The sequence below is a fragment of the Meriones unguiculatus genome, chromosome 7 (genome assembly GCF_030254825.1).
Source record: "Meriones unguiculatus strain TT.TT164.6M chromosome 7, Bangor_MerUng_6.1, whole genome shotgun sequence".
NCBI lineage: Eukaryota > Metazoa > Chordata > Mammalia > Rodentia > Muridae > Meriones > Meriones unguiculatus.
Window position 1 is genome coordinate 106,929,894 of NC_083355.1, and position 15,494 is coordinate 106,945,387.

The 15,494-nt window shown below is 41.0% G+C and overlaps 1 protein-coding gene across 1 annotated transcript in view; it reads left to right on the top strand.

The window, feature by feature from the left end:
• The window catches only part of Catsperb (cation channel sperm associated auxiliary subunit beta), a 124,386-nt gene that overhangs the window by 94,776 nt on the left and 14,116 nt on the right, over window positions 1–15,494 (top strand). The window contains exon 20 of the mRNA XM_060388452.1: window positions 12,480–12,619. Within this exon, the coding sequence (XP_060244435.1) occupies window positions 12,480–12,619 (140 nt within the window). The remainder of the gene's footprint in view (window positions 1–12,479; window positions 12,620–15,494) is intronic.

Here is a 15,494-nt window from a genome sequence, read left to right on the forward strand (position 1 = left end):
ATTTAATTTGATGTTGGCTATTGGCTTGCTGTATACTGCCTTTATTGTGTTTAGTTATGTGCCTTGTATCACTGATCTCTCCAAGACTTTTAATATATAAGGGTCTTGTATTTTGTCACAGGCATCTTCAGTATTTAATGAGATGATCATGTGCTTTTTTTTTAAATTTTTCATCAATTACACTTTATTCATTCTGCATCCCCCCATAAGCCCCTCCCTCCTCCCCTCCCAATCCCACCCTCCCTCCTCCCTCTGCTTGCATGCCACTCCCCAAGTCCACTAATAGGGGAGGTTCTCCTCTCTTTTCTGATCTTAGTCTGTCAGTTCACATCAAAAGTGGCTGTATTGTCCTCTACTATGGCCTGGTAAGGCTGCTCCCCCCCAGAGGGAGGTGATCAAAGAGCAGGCCAATCAGATTATGTCAGAGGCAGTCCCTCTTCACATTACTATGTAACCCAATTGGACTCTGAACTGCCCTGGGCTACATCTGTTCAGGGGTTCTGGGTTATCTCCATGAATAGTCCTTGGTTGGAGTATGAGTCTCTGGGAAGTTCCCTGTGTTCAAATTTTCTTGTTCTGTTGCTCTCCTTGTGGAGACCCTGTCCTCTCCAGCTCTTACTATTTCCCAGTTCTTACCTAAAATTCCGTTCACCTGCCCAACAGTTGCCCATCAGGCTCAGCATCTGCTTTGATAGTCTGAAGGGCAGAGGCTTTCAGAGGCCCTCTGTGGTAGGTTCCTAGGTTGTTTCCTGTTTTCTTCTTCTTCTGATGTCCATCCTCTTTGCCTTTCCGGATCATGTGCTTTTTTCTTTCAGTTTGTTTATATGGTGGATTACACTGATGAATTTTTATTGAACCATTTCTGCATCCTCAGGATGATATTTTTATGTGTTCTTAGATTCAGTTTGTGAGTATTTTATTGAGTATTTTTGCATCAGTGTTAATAAGGCAAATTCATCTGAAATTCCCTTTCTTTGTTGGGTCTTTGTGTGGTTTAAATATCAGGGTGATTGTGACCTCATATAATGAATTTGGCAATGTTACTTCTGTTTCTATTTTGTGGAACAGTTTGAGGAGTATTGGTATTAGCTCTTCTTTGAACATCTGGTAGAATTCCGCACTAAAATTACCTGACCTTGGGCCTTTTGTGGTTGAGTGACTTTTAATGACCATTTCTATTTACTTAAAGGTTATAGGTCTATTTAAATTGTTTATATGATCTTGATTTAATACTAGTATGTGATATCTATCAAGAAAATTACCCATTTCATTTAGATTTTTCAATTTTATGGAGTATAGGCTTTTGAAGTAAGACATCATGATTTTTTGGATTTCCTCAGTGTCTCTTGTTATGTCCCCCTTTTCATTTCTGATTTTGTTAATTTGCATAATGTTCCTCTCTTTTGGTTAGCTTGGCTAAGGGTTTGTCTATCATGTTGATTTTCTTAAAGAACCAGGTCTTGGTTTTGTTGATTTCTTTGTATTGTTCTCTTTGTTTCTAGTTTATTGATTTCAGCCCTTAGTTTGAGTATTTCCTGCCATCTACTCCTCTTGGGTGTTTTTACTTCATTTTGTTCTAGAGCTTTCAGGTATACTTTTAAATTGTTAGTATGAGATCTCTCCAATTTCTTTATGAAGGCACTTAGTGCTATGAATTTTCCTTTTAGTACTGCTGTCATTGTGTGGCAAAGCAATTAATAAATGGGACTTCATGAAACTGAAAAGCCTCTGCAGTCAAAGGACACTGTCAATAGAAAAAAAACAAAACAGCAGTCTACTGAATGGCAAATAATCTTCACCAACTGTATATCTGAAAGAGGTCTAATATCAAAAACATCTTTAAAAAAAAACTCAGGAAATTAAATACCAACAAACCAAATAACCAATTAAAAATGGGGTACAGAATTACACAGAAGAATCTCTAGTGGCCAAGAAGCACTTAAAGAAATGTTCAACATCCATAGTTATCCAAGTAGTTACAAATCAAAACAACTTTGAGATTCTTCCTTACATGCTTCCGAATGACTAAGAACAAAAACTCGAGTGACAGCCCATTCTAGGGAGGATGGGGACTAAGGGGAACATTCCTCTATTTCTAGTGGCAGTGCAAACTTGTACAACTACTGTGTACATGAATATGGATGTTTCTCAGAAAATTGGGAACAGATCTACTTCAAGACCCATCTATAACCATTGCTGGGCATATATCCAAAAGATACTCACCATACCAAATTCATAGCAACTTTATTCATAATAGCCAGAAACTGGAAACCACTTAGATATCCCTCAACCAAAGAGCAGATTAAAAAATGTGGTATGTTTACATAATGTTATACTATGCAGCTATTAAAAACAATGACAACACGCAATTTGCAGGCAAATGAATGGAACTAGAAAGTAGCATCCTGAGTGAGGTAACCCAAGCCCAGAAAAGCACCCCTGGTATGTACTCAACTATAAATGGATAAGAGCCATAATGTACAGGGTAACCATGTTGCAATCCATAGACCCAAAGAAGCCAAAAAGGGAGAATACGTAAAGCTCACACAGAAGAGGAAATAAAATAAACATTTGAAATACATGGAGGTAGGAATCTGGGTGGGCGAGTGGGTAGGGAGGGTAAAGGGGTGGGGATTGTTTGTTGGGAGAGTGGGGTAGGGGAACACTAGGAGGTAGGAGAGAAATCAGTGGGACATCTCTATGACAGGGAAGCTCCACAGAATCTCTGGGGGTGACACTAACTGAGACTCCTCGTAGCTGGGATTAAGGAGGCTGAATTTGCCAACCTCAGTATCCAGTTGGGACTTCCAGTGGAGAGACGGGGACACCAACTCACCCATAAAGCCTTCAATCCAAAATCTGTCTTGTTTACAAGCAATGTAGGGATTCATTCGGAGCACAGATTGAGGGGATGGCAATTCACTCACTGCTCCAACGTGAGACCCACCTCGTAAGAGAGAGCCAGTCCCTGTCATATTAATGATACTCTGCTATGCTTGCAGACAGGAGCCAAGCATAACTGTCTTCTGAGAGGCTTCATCCAGCTGCTGATGGAAACAGATGCAAAGATCCACAGTCAAACAATAGGCTAAGCTTGGGGAGTTTTGTGAGAGTGGGAGGAAGATGTAAGGGAGCCAGAATGGTCAAGGACACCACAGGAAGACCTACAGAGTAAACTAACCTGGGCCCATGGGAGACTCACAGAGACTGAACCACCAAAGATCCACAAGACAAAGATCACGCATGGGCTTGACCTAGACCCACTATACATAAGTAGCAAATGAGCAATTTGGGTAACATATGGGGTTCCCTAACCATTGAAGTAGGGGCTGTCTCTAACTCTGTTGGCTGCATCCAGATCACTTTCCCCTAGCTGGGCTGCATTGTTGGGCCTTAGCGGGAGAGGGGGTGCTTAGTCCTACTGGGACTTAAGGTTCCAGGGTGGGTTGGTACCCCTTGGGGACCGTCTATTCTCTGAGAAGGACAGGCAGGGAAGGGTGGATGGTTGCAAGAGTGAGACTGGATTAAGAGGAGGGAGGGGGCTGGGATTAGGCTGTGAAGTGATCAAATAAAATTTAAAAACACATTGAATGTATACTGAATAATTAAAACAGATTTTAAGACATGTAAGAGAATAATATTTTGTTACATTTGTGACTCCATTTTCAGTGAACATGAATTGGATACTGGCCAATTTTCATTTGTAATGCATAAACCTGCCATATGACATTAGAATTTTGATAATGTTAAAAGAGATACCTCTGTATTGAAAATAGAGCATCATATCTAATTCTTGCGCTAATTTTCTTGTGGATAGTCTTTGAGCAATTAGCATGTCCATGCAAAATTAAGCAGGAGTCTGGCCCAAAGTAAAGGGCATTTGGATTGAAGGTGGGAATGCCAGGCTCTTGTCTTCTTTCCCTGGTAGACTCTAGTGAAAGTCTCTAGAGATTGTTTTTCTTCCTTTTCTTTTTTTAAATTTCAGTTTATTTACATCCCAAGGGGGCCCCCTTCATCCTCTCCTTTAAGTCCTCACTTCCCCTCTCCCCCGCTTTCTTCTCTCTTTCCTCCCAGAAAAGGGGAACCCCCCTTCCCCTGGATCAACCTTCCCCAGCACATCAAGTCAAATTAGGACTGAGAATATCTTCATCCCCTGGGAGCGCGGCCAGGGGGGAAGTGATCTAAAATCAGGCAATAGAGTCCATGTTAGAAATACCCCCCCCCGCCAGGCACCCCATATGAAGACCAAGTCCTCCACTGGCTACATGTGTGCAGGGGGCCTAGGTCCAAAACATGCGTGCTCCTTAGCTGATGTCCGAGTCTTTGAAAGTCCCCATGGGGCTAGGTTAGTTGTCTCTGTTGGTCTTCTTGTGACATTCCTGTCTCCTTCAGGTCTTTCCTCCCACACTTCCACAGGACCCCCGGAGCTTTGCGCCATGCTTGGCTGCAGGTCCCAGCGTCTGTCTAGATCTGCTGCTGGCTGGAGCCTCCCAGACAACAGTCAAGTCAGGCTCACAAAAGAGGTTTCTAGGTGCCTGTTATGGGATGCCAAGACAGAGATGTCAACATTTTTATCCCATTTTAGTCACTCTTCAGATGGCTGCAAGTTCAAGTGAAGTGTCAATGCTTTCAGCAAACCTTTTAAGGTTCTACAAAGGAGCATGTACAACTGTTTGGTAACATGGCAGAGGCCTTATCTACGTAAATACAAATAAAAAGATAATAATGCATGAAATCCAAAATTCATAATATTTTAATCTCCATAGGTAACACTCACTCTTAAGAGATAAGGGGCGCAGAGTTTCTTCGTCTTCTATCCCCTGGCTGTCACTAATACTTCAGGGTTTGTCTCTATATGGGTATGAATCCAATAAACAATGCCAGGAGATACCAGAGTGAAGAAAGAACTTCCTTCTTCCAACAAGCAAGAATACACTGGAACAAAGCACAAACCACTGTCTCCTCAGAAAAAGAAAACAGAAAAGGTTGTTATTTACTTCACATAGGACTGTCGTGAGACGGAAGCATTCTTGAGTGTACTCCCTTCAAGTTCTGCGTCATTCATTGTTCAGAAGTGGTGGCAGCAGCAAGCGATGCCACAGAGCAAGAAGTGTAGTATCACAGTGAGCAAAGTTTACACTACGTTTCCAAAAAAGAGGGAGTCAAAGATTCTGAGCTGTTTTGTCTGATTCCTTAAGACTCTCTGGAAGAAGTTTTTTTTTTTTCTTGTAAATTATGGTAATTTTTAAAATATTTTTATTTATTTTTATTTTTCATTTCTTCATAGTTTATTCACTTTGTATCCCAGCTGTAACCCCCTCCCTCATCCACTCCTAATTCCACCCTTCCTCTTCTCTTCCCATGCTCCTCCCCAAGTCCATTGATAGGGGAGGTCTTCCTCCCCTTCCATCTGACCCTAGCCTATCAGGTCAGAACTGGCTGCATTGTCTTCCTCTGTGGCCTGGCAAGGCTGCTCCCCTCTCAGGGGGAGGAGGTCACAGAGCCAGCCACTGAGTTCATGTTAGAGACAATCCCTATTCCCATTACTAGGGAACCCACTTGGACACTGAGCTGCCATGGGCTACATCTGTGCAGGGGTTCTAGGTTATCTCCATGAATGGTCCTTGGTTGGAGTATCAGTCTCAAAAAAGACCCCTGAGACCAGATTTTTTGGTTCTTTTGCTCTCTTTGTGGAGCTCCTGTCCCCTCCAGGTTTTTCTATCTCCCCCTTCTTTCATAAGATTCCTTGCACTCTACCCAAAGCTTGGTTATGAGTCTCAGCATCTGCTTTGATACACTGCTGGGAAGAGACTTTCAGAGGTCCTCTGTGGTAGGCTCCTGTCCTGTTACTTGTTTTCTTCTACTTCCAATGTCCATCCTGTTTGTCTTTCTGAGCGAGGATTGATCATCTTACCCAGGGTCCTCCTTCTTGCTTACCTTCTTTAGGTGTACAGATTTTAGAATGTTTATCCTATATTATATGTCTAATATCCACTTATAAGTGAGTATATACCATGTGTGTCTTTCTGCTTCTGGGATACCTCATTCAGGATGATCTTTTCTAGCTCCCACCATTTGCCTGCAAATTTCATGATTGCCTTGTTTTTAATTGCTGAGTAGTATTCCATTGTGTAAATGTACCACAATTTCTGTATCCATTCCTCCACTGAGGGACATCTGGGTTGTTTCCAACTTATGGCTAGTATGAATAAAGCTGCTATGAACATGGTTGAGCAAATGTTGTTGTATACTTTAGCATATTTTGGACATATGCCTAGGAGTGGTACAGCTGGAAACACAATTGCTAGTTGTCTGAGAAAGCACCAGATTGATTTCCAAAGTGGTTGTACAAGTTTACACTCCCACCAGCAATGGAGGAGGGTTCCCCTTTCTTCACATCCTTCACATCCTCTCCAGCATGTGTTGACACTTGAGTTTTTGATCTTAGCCATTCTGATGGGTGTAAGGTGAAATCTCAGGGTCGTTTTGATTTGTATTTCCCTGATGACTAAGGACGTTGAGCATTTCTTTAAGTGTTTCTCTGCCATTCGATATTCCTCTATTGAGAATTTTCTTTTTAGCTCTGTTCCCCATTTTTAAATTGGATTACTTGATTTGTTGCTGTTTAACTTCTTGCGTTCTTTACATATTCTGGATATTAGCTCTCTGTCAGATTTGGGTTGGTGAAGATCCTTTCCCAGTTCTAGGATGTTATTTTGTTGTGATGACAGTGTACTTTACAGAATCTTTTCAGTTTCATGAGGTCCCATCTATTGATTGTTGATCTTAGAGCCTGTGCTGTTGGTGTTCTGTCCAGGAAGTTATCTCTTGTGCTAATGAGTTCTAGGCTCTTCCCCGTTTTTCTTCTAACAGAATTAGTGTGTCTGGTTTTATGTTGAAGTCTTTAATACACTTGGACTTTAGTTTTGTGCAGGGTGATAAATATAGATCTATTTGCATTTTTCTACACGTAGACCAGCATCATTTGTTGAAGATGCTGTCTTTTTTTTTTTTCCATGTATGGTTTTGGCTTCTTTGTCAAAAATAATCCATAGGTGTGTGGGCTTATTTCTGGGTCTTCTATTCAATTCCATTGACCCACCATTCTGTTTTTATGCCACTGCCATGAAGTTTTTATTACTATTGCTCTGTAGTACAGCTTGAGATCAGGGATGGAGATAACTCCAGACGATCTGTTGTTGTACAGAATTGTTTTAGGAATTCTGTTTTTTGTTTTGTTTTGTTTTTCCATATGAAATTGAGAATTGTTCTTTCAAGGTCTGTAAAGAATTGTGTTGGTATTTTGATGGGAATTGCATTGAATCTGTAGATTGCTTTTGGCAGGATGGCCATTTTCACTATGTTAATCCTGCAAGCCATGAGCTTTCCATCTTCTGATGTCTTCTTCAATTTCTTTCTTCAGAGATGTGAAGTATTTTCAAACAAGTCTTTCACTTTCTTGGTTAGAGTCACACCAATGTACTTTATGTTATTAGTGACTATTGTGAAGGGGGTTGTTTCTCTAATTTCTTTCTCTGCCCTTTTTGTCTTTGGTATACAGGTGGGCTACTGATATTTTTGAGTTAATTTTGTATCCAGCCACTTGGCTGAAGGTGTTTATCAGCTGAAGAATTTCTCTGGTTGAACTTTTGGGGTCATTCATGTATTCTATTATATCATCTGAAAATAGTGATCCTTTGACTTTTTCTTTTCCTATTTTTATCCCAGTGATCTCCTTTAGTTGTCTTATTGCTCTAGCTAGGACTTCAAGTACTATGTTGAGGAGGTATGGAGAGAGTGGGCAGCCTTGCTTTGTTCATGATTTCAGTGGGACTGATTTATGTTTCTCTCCATTTAGTTTGATGTTGGCTACAGGCTTGCTTTACTATGTTTTGGTATGTGCCTTTTATCCCTGATCTCTCCAAGACTTTAAATGTGAATGGGTGTTGGATCTTATCAAATACTTTTTTGCTTCTAAGGAGATGATCATGTCATTTTTCTCCTTCAGTTTTTTTATATGGTGGATTACATTGATCGATTTCCATATATTGAACCACCCTTGCATGCCAGGGATGAAGCCTACTTGGTCATGATGGATGATATCTTTTATGTGTTCTTGGATTCGGTTTACAAGTATTTTATTGAGTATTTTTGCATCAATGTTCATAAGAGAGATAGGTCTGAACTTCTTTTTTTTGTTGTTGGGTCTTTGTGTAGTTTAGGTATCAAGGTGATTGTGGCTTCATAGAATGAGTTTGGTAATACTCCTTTTGTTTCTATTTTATGGAATAGTTTGAAGAGAATTTTTCTGAAGGTCTGGTAGAATTATTTACTGAAACCATCTGGTCCAGGGCTTTGTTTGGAAGAGAAACTTTTGATAACTGCTTCTATTTCCTTGGGGTATATAGCACTATTTAATCTATTTATCTGATGGTGGTTGAATTTTGGTAAATGGAATCTATCAAGAAAATTGTCCATTTCATTTAGGTTTTCAAAATTTGTGGCATTTAGGTTTTTGTAGTACGACCTAATGATTGTTTTGATTTCCTCAGTGTCTGCTGTTATGCCCCCTTTTTGTTTCTGATTTTACTGATTTGGATAGTTTCTCTCTGCCTTTTAGTTATTTTGTCTAAAGGTTTGTCTATGTTGTTGATTTTCTCAAAGAACCAGCTCTTGATTGATTCTCATTGATTCTTTGAATTGTTTTCTTTGTTTCTAATTCATTGATTTCAGCTCTCAGTTTGAGTATTTCCAACTGTCTACTCCTCTTGGCTGTATCTGATTATTTTTTTTCCAGGCCTTTTAGGTGTGCCATTAAATTGCTTGTATGAGATGTCTCAAACTTCTTTCTGGAGGTACTTAGTGGTATGAACTTTCCTCTTAGAACTGCTTTCATTGTGTCTCATAAGTTTGGTTAAGTTGTGCCTTCATTCTCATTAAATGTTAGGAAGTCTCTAATTTTTTTTATTTTTTTTATTTTTTCCTGACCAAGTTGTCATTGAGTAGAGAGTTGTTTAGTTTCCATGTGTATGCAGGCTCTGTTGTTGTTGAGGTCTAGTTTTAGGTCATGGTAGGATACAAGGGATTATTTTGATCTTCTTGTATCTGTTGGAGGCTTGCTTTGTGCCAGACTATATGGTCAAATTTTGAGAAGGTTCCATGAAGCACTGAAAAGAAGGTAAACTCTTTTGAGTTTGGGGGAAAAGTTCTGTAGACATCTATTAGGTCCATTTGATTTAGGACCTCTGTAGGTGTCATTATTTTCTTATTAACTTATGACCAGATGATCAGTCCCTTAGTGAGAGTTGAGTTTTGAAATATCCCACTATTAAGGTGTTAGTATCAATGTGTGATTTCAGCTTTAATAAAGTTTCATTTGCAAATGTAGGTGCTCTTGTATTTGGGGCATAGATGTTCAGGATTGTGATGTCCTCCTGGTGGGTTTTTCCTTTGATGAGAATGAAGTGCCCCTCCTCATCCCTTTTGATTAATTTTGGTTGAAAGTCTATTTTATTAGGTATTAGGATAGCTACCCTAGCTTGTTTTCTGGGTCCGTTTGCTTGAAGAACATTTTCCCAGTCATTTACTCTGAGGTAGTGTTTATCTTTGTTGCAGAGGTGTGTTTCTTGGACGCAGCAGAATGTTGTATCCTGTTTCCTCAACCATTCTCTTAGTCTGTGTTTTTTTATTGGAGAGTTGAGTCCATTGATGTTGATAGATAATAGTGACCAATGAGTGTTAGTTCCTTTTATAGTGGAGGTGGTGGTGTTACTGTGTTTCATTGCTTGTTTTCTTTTAAATTTTTGTTGTGAAGTTATCTATATCCTGTGTTTTTTTGGGTGTAGTTGATTTCATTGGATTGGAGTTTTCCTTCTAGTATCTTCTGTAGGTCTGGGTTGCTGTGTAGATATTGTTTAAATTTAGTTTTGTCATGGAATATTTCCTTTTCTCTCTCTATGTTGATTGAAAGCTTTTCTGGGTATAGTAGTCTGGGTTGGCGTCTGTGGTCCCTTTCAGTCTATATGACATCTGCCTAGCGCCTTCTGGCTTTCATAGTTTCTGATGAGAAGTCTGGTGTGATTCTGATATAAAGATATTCTACCTTTATCTGTTACTTTTCAAGCCTTTTCCCCTTGCTGCTTTTAATAGTTTTTCTTTGTTCTGTAGATTTAGTGTTTTGACTATTACAGGACGTGAGGAGTTTCTTTTCTTGTCTAATCTAATTGGTGTTCTGTAGTCCTCTTGTATGTTTATGGACATCACTTTCTTTAAGTTGGGAAATTTTTCTTCTATGATTTTCTTGAAAATATTTTCTGGACCTTGGAGCCTGGAATCTTTTTTTTTCCATCTATTCCTATTATTCTTAGATTCATCTTTTCATGGTATCCTTGATTTCCTGGATGTTTTTGTTGGAACTTTTCTGATTTTACTTTTTCTTTGAAAGATGTATCAATTTCTGCAAGTGTATCTTCAGCACCTGAGATTCTCTCTTTAATTTCTTATATTATGTTGGTGATGCTTACCTTTGTGGTTCCTAATCTTTTCTTTAAGTTCTCCAGCTCCAGTGTTTTCTTTATTGATTCTAATTCTGTTTTCATGTCTTGAACCATTTCCTTCATCTGTTTGAATGTGGATTCCTGTCTTTCCATGATGGCCTCTATTTTTTTTTTTTTTTTTTGTTCATTTCTTCTCTATATGCCACTACTTGTGCCTCTATTTGTTTGGCTGTATTTGCCTGTATTTCTTTGAGAGCTTTATTTGTTTCCTCTCTATATGCCTCTACTTGTGCCTCTATTTGTTTGGCTGTATTTGCCTGTATTTCTTTGAGAACTTTGTTCGTTTCTTTTTTATGTGCTTCTAATAACTTGATAAGCATAGCTTTAAAATAATTTCCTGTGTTTCCAATGAATTAAAATATACATTAATTTTGGAGGTTGCTGGTGAAGCCATAATATCCTGATTTTTGTTGGATATGTTCTTACGACAACCTCCAACCATCTGCTTATCTGTAACCTTTGCTGTTTGTTCCTGGAGTCTATATTCCAGACTGGGTCCACCTTTCTCTGGTGTCTGGAGTATTCTTTAGGAAGATGAGAGAGGTCCACTGGTTCAAGAGTAGATGTTGGTGTTTCAGCAGTAGCTAAGGGAGAAAGGTTGCAGTGGGACAGGGTGTTAGAGAGTGTAGATGCCTGGAAGGGCGCAGTTTAAGCGCTGGAGGGTGTGTGGGTGCTAGTGCTGTTCATTGTTTGAGGGCTCAATGCACATGCGCAGGTTCCCTGAATACCTCAGTGGCCTACAGGTCTGTCATACTGTCCTCCTGGTTTTCAGATCTTCTGGGTCAGAGGAATTGTTTGCCTGGACTCCACTGGTAGACCCACAGAACACGGGCTTCACTGTTGAGAATGCCCAAGGATCCTTATATTGCCCACAGTCAGGGTGTGAGTGGGAGGGATCTGATGTTTGGCTGCTAGCTTAGAGGGACTCTGGATCTGCTCTGCAAGCACTCGCTTGAAGGTGCACTCACTTGCTCACAGGCCTAATCGGAAAGCACAGGAGTTCCTTCCTGTTCTCTACTCTCAGATTTGGGCCCGCAGGGACAAATGAGAGTGTAGGAGATCTGTCAGCTCAGTAGTGTCCACTGTTTGTCCGCTGGGCAGGGAGGCCTGTCCTTGGTGTAGCTGCTGTCTCATCACAGAGCATGGAGGCTCCTGCCTGGGCCAGCCACCACCCTGCCACAGCCACAGCCTTGGGAGGCCAGCCCGTGCCTTTTCAGTCACTGAGCATGGAGGCTCATGCTTGAGGTAATCAGTATTGCCTCTACTGAACAGGGAGACCCAGGCTTGGGGCACGGGGAAGTGCAGGGGAGTTGAATATTCAACACTCTCAGTCCCTGGAGATGTCCATTGGCCTGCACCTGGATCCAAATCCCAGCTCCTGGGTTGTTCCCTCTCACCCAGGAAGCCTCAGTGTCAATGTTCTGCCTCCAGCTGCCCCTCCACTCACCAATTTCAGAGTTTCGGATCCTGTGCCCCCCCCCAGATATGGGGTGAACTGTTTGCCTCCACTGTGGACCCCCCCCCGAGAAGGTTATTTTAAACCACTAAATACACTCTGCATCTTTGAAGCAACACTGGCGAGATGGTCCATATGGCTCTTGCAGTGAACCAAGTTCAGTTCCCAGCACATACAAAATTTCACTGGGATATTTTTAATCATTTGAAGGGCATCAGCTTCCTCAGCTCCGTACTTGTAGGTAATTGTATCAACAAGTACCTGCCTATAGCAAACATAACCAGTAGTACCCAACTGATCTTGCTATCTACTTGAGAACCTGGATGAGAAATGAGGAGCAGAAGGGAGAAGTATTTCCTGTGTAAAGTACCTATATTTTTTCTAAGAACTATTAAAATTGCCAATCATTATTAAGTTGTTTTTGCAGTTTTGTTATGTAATGTTAACTGTTGTCACTGATTCCATAGGTTCAATGCCAGTTCAAGGCCAACCATTGAGTGTGATTGTTGGAAACCCAATGTTATTGGAAGTTAAGACAGAAGGTCATTTTGACATCAATGAAAATTACCATTTGAAGATTGACGTAGGTAGCAAATTTTCACACAAAGTAAGACATTTTTTTATTATTACAAAATAATCTATTAGATATAGAAAGTGTAGACTTAATAGCTATGAAAGGCCAACATAATCCTTCTATCAATTATAAGTAAGCCCATTTAACATGTGTGGTATTTTATAAGGCTGGGTTTAGGTTGATAAAAGTTAGAAATATGTGTTTTGGTCAGTGTTGGCCTTCTGGCTCTGATGGAAGTGTGTCCTGGGACTCAGAAGCCCAGGAACCACCCAGCTCTGAGAGGATACCTCCTCAGCAGAAACATCGCAGCCAAGAGGGAGGATATCCCTTGTTGAGCTGGAGTGCTGCAGCGTCAAAGTTCCAATTCCCTGCTCCCAGGGGAGGTATCCCCAGCTGAGCCAAGGAGCCCAGGAGCCTCAGCCTATTCCACTTTTTTTTGGTTAGTTATTTCTTCATTTCATTGCTTCTTAGCTTCTTCTGATGAAAGAATTACAAAAGGCAGCAAATCTCATAAAAGAGATTTATTGAAATGTCCAGGAGGTGAAGGGATGAATCCAGGTTTGGCTGCCCTTGCCCCCAGGAACGGACAGCATAAAATTGAAAGAAAGTGCGGGGTTTATATAGGATTTTTTAAGGGGCAGAGCTTTACAGGGCAGAGTTCCAGAGTAAGGATTGGTGGGATTTCAAGTTCTGAGCTTGGGAAGGTGAGGGATTGGTGGGTCTTTCTGTCCAGAGATTGGTGGGATTTTATGTTCAGAGATTGGTGGGTTTTTGCACTCAGGGATTGGTGGTATTTTGTGGGAAGGTCAGGGATTGCTGGTGTTTCTTGCTCAGGGGTTGGTGACTTTTTCCACTACCCTTTCCTTGCCTTGGACCCATGGGTTGGGATGGGAAGACCTTCCTGGCATCATGCAGCTTTGGCTGGTGTGCCATTGCTGTGGAGCTGCTCTGGGAAGCTGGAGAGGAGATGCTGTCACCATGAAAAGCTTCTCCAGTGGTACCTCGCTATGGCAGCAGGCTAAGGAAAGAAGACACCACGGACAGCTTCCATGGTGCCATCTCATGGTGGCAGCAGGCTGAGAAAGTGTCCCTGCCCTGAAATGTGCCACCATTTGGACAAATGCCAAATGTTGACAGCTCCTGTGACAGCACAGGCTGGGGCAGGAAGGATGGGCCACCAATTTGACAGCTGTGTGCCTCTCAGGGACTATAGTCAGGAGTGGTGCATACCTTTAATTCCAGAGCCCTTGGAGGCATGAGCTGGCAGATCTATGAGAGTTTAAGGCCAGCCTGGCCTACATAGTGAATTCCAGGCCAGCCTTGGGTACATAGTAATTGAATCTTAAAAGAATAGAAAGTAAAAGAACTTTTGTTTATATAGTTGTAAATCTCTTCTAATTTATTATTTTTTTATTTTTATTTTTCATATTAATTACAGTTTATTCACTTTGTATCCCAGCTGTAGTCCCCTCCCTCATTCCCTCCCAATCCCACCCTCCCTACCTCATCTCCTCCCATGCTCCTCTCCAAGTCCACTGATAAGGAAGGTCCTCCTCCCCTTCCATCTCATCCTAGCCTATCAGGTCTCATCAGGACTGGATCATTGTCTTCCTCTGTGGCCTGGAAAGGCTGCTCCCAGCTCAGGGATCTAATTTTATTTTTTTGTGTGTTCTTCCGTGGTTAATCAGAATTCCTCTCTTTTTTTGTTTCTCCACTTCATTTTCTTTTTTCTTTTGTTTCCCATACCCTGCCTCTTACTTTTTCTTATTTTACCTTAATGATTTGAATTTCAAAACTCACTCTACATTCTTTTGGGAAATTTTATTTTATATGATTATTGGTAGTATACTACCTGGTTTTAATTAATATGTTTTATTATATTTCTATATCTTATTTAGTTTGGCTATGCTACTCATATGTCAGTTTGTTTCCACCTTTCTAGGTGCTTCTGGGGTACTAATGGTCAGCTTTAACTACAAAATTATATAATATACGATCGCCTGGGAAAGGCTCCTCGATGCACTTGCCTAGATTAGGCTGACCTACCAGCACACTTAAGAAAAATTTTATTTATTAGTTTAATAGAGGTGGCAATACTCATCCTGGATATGGCAGCAGCATTTCATGGGCTGGACCATGGGCTGAAGCACTAAACTGGGGGCATGGGAGGAGATGCCCTGTGCTCCACTCTTTTGTAAAGATGTATTTGTTTTGTTTTATATTTTGCCTTCATGGCTTATATGTGCACCATATGCTCACCCGGTGCCCTCAGGGAGGAGAAGAGGGTGTGGGGTGCCCTGTAGGGAGGGTTACAGGTGGTTAGGAGCGGCCATGGGTTCTGGGAACAGAATCAAGGTTCAGCACAAGAGCACTAAGCTCTCTTGACCACGGAGCCATGCACTAGCCCTTGCTGTCTATCCTGGCTGTGCCTGTAATGTGCCTCTCTGCTTCAAGTCTGCCACGCTGACTTCACTGTGAGGACAGACTGTAACTGCTAACAGAGAGCCAAATAAGCACTTTCCCTTTAAAGATGCTTTTGTCAGGGGTATTTCTGTCACCTCAAGAAGAACAGAAAGGAAAGCAGAGGTTTTTAATGCTATTTCCTAAGAAGAATCCTGAATAAGATCAGAAATCATAGCCATCTCAGTAGATGCACAATCAAAAATACAACATACGAAGACAAAGCAGCATGATACCTCTAAAAGATCACAAAAAAAACCCTGAAAAACCAAACTGCAAACCAAATAATCTAATTTAAAAATGGGTTACAGAGCTAAGCAGAGAATTCTCAACAGAGGAATATCAAATGGCAGAGAAACACTTAAGGAAATGCTCAGTATCATTAGTCATCAGTGAAATGCAAATCAAAACAACTCTTGAGATTACATCTTACACCAATCAGAATGGC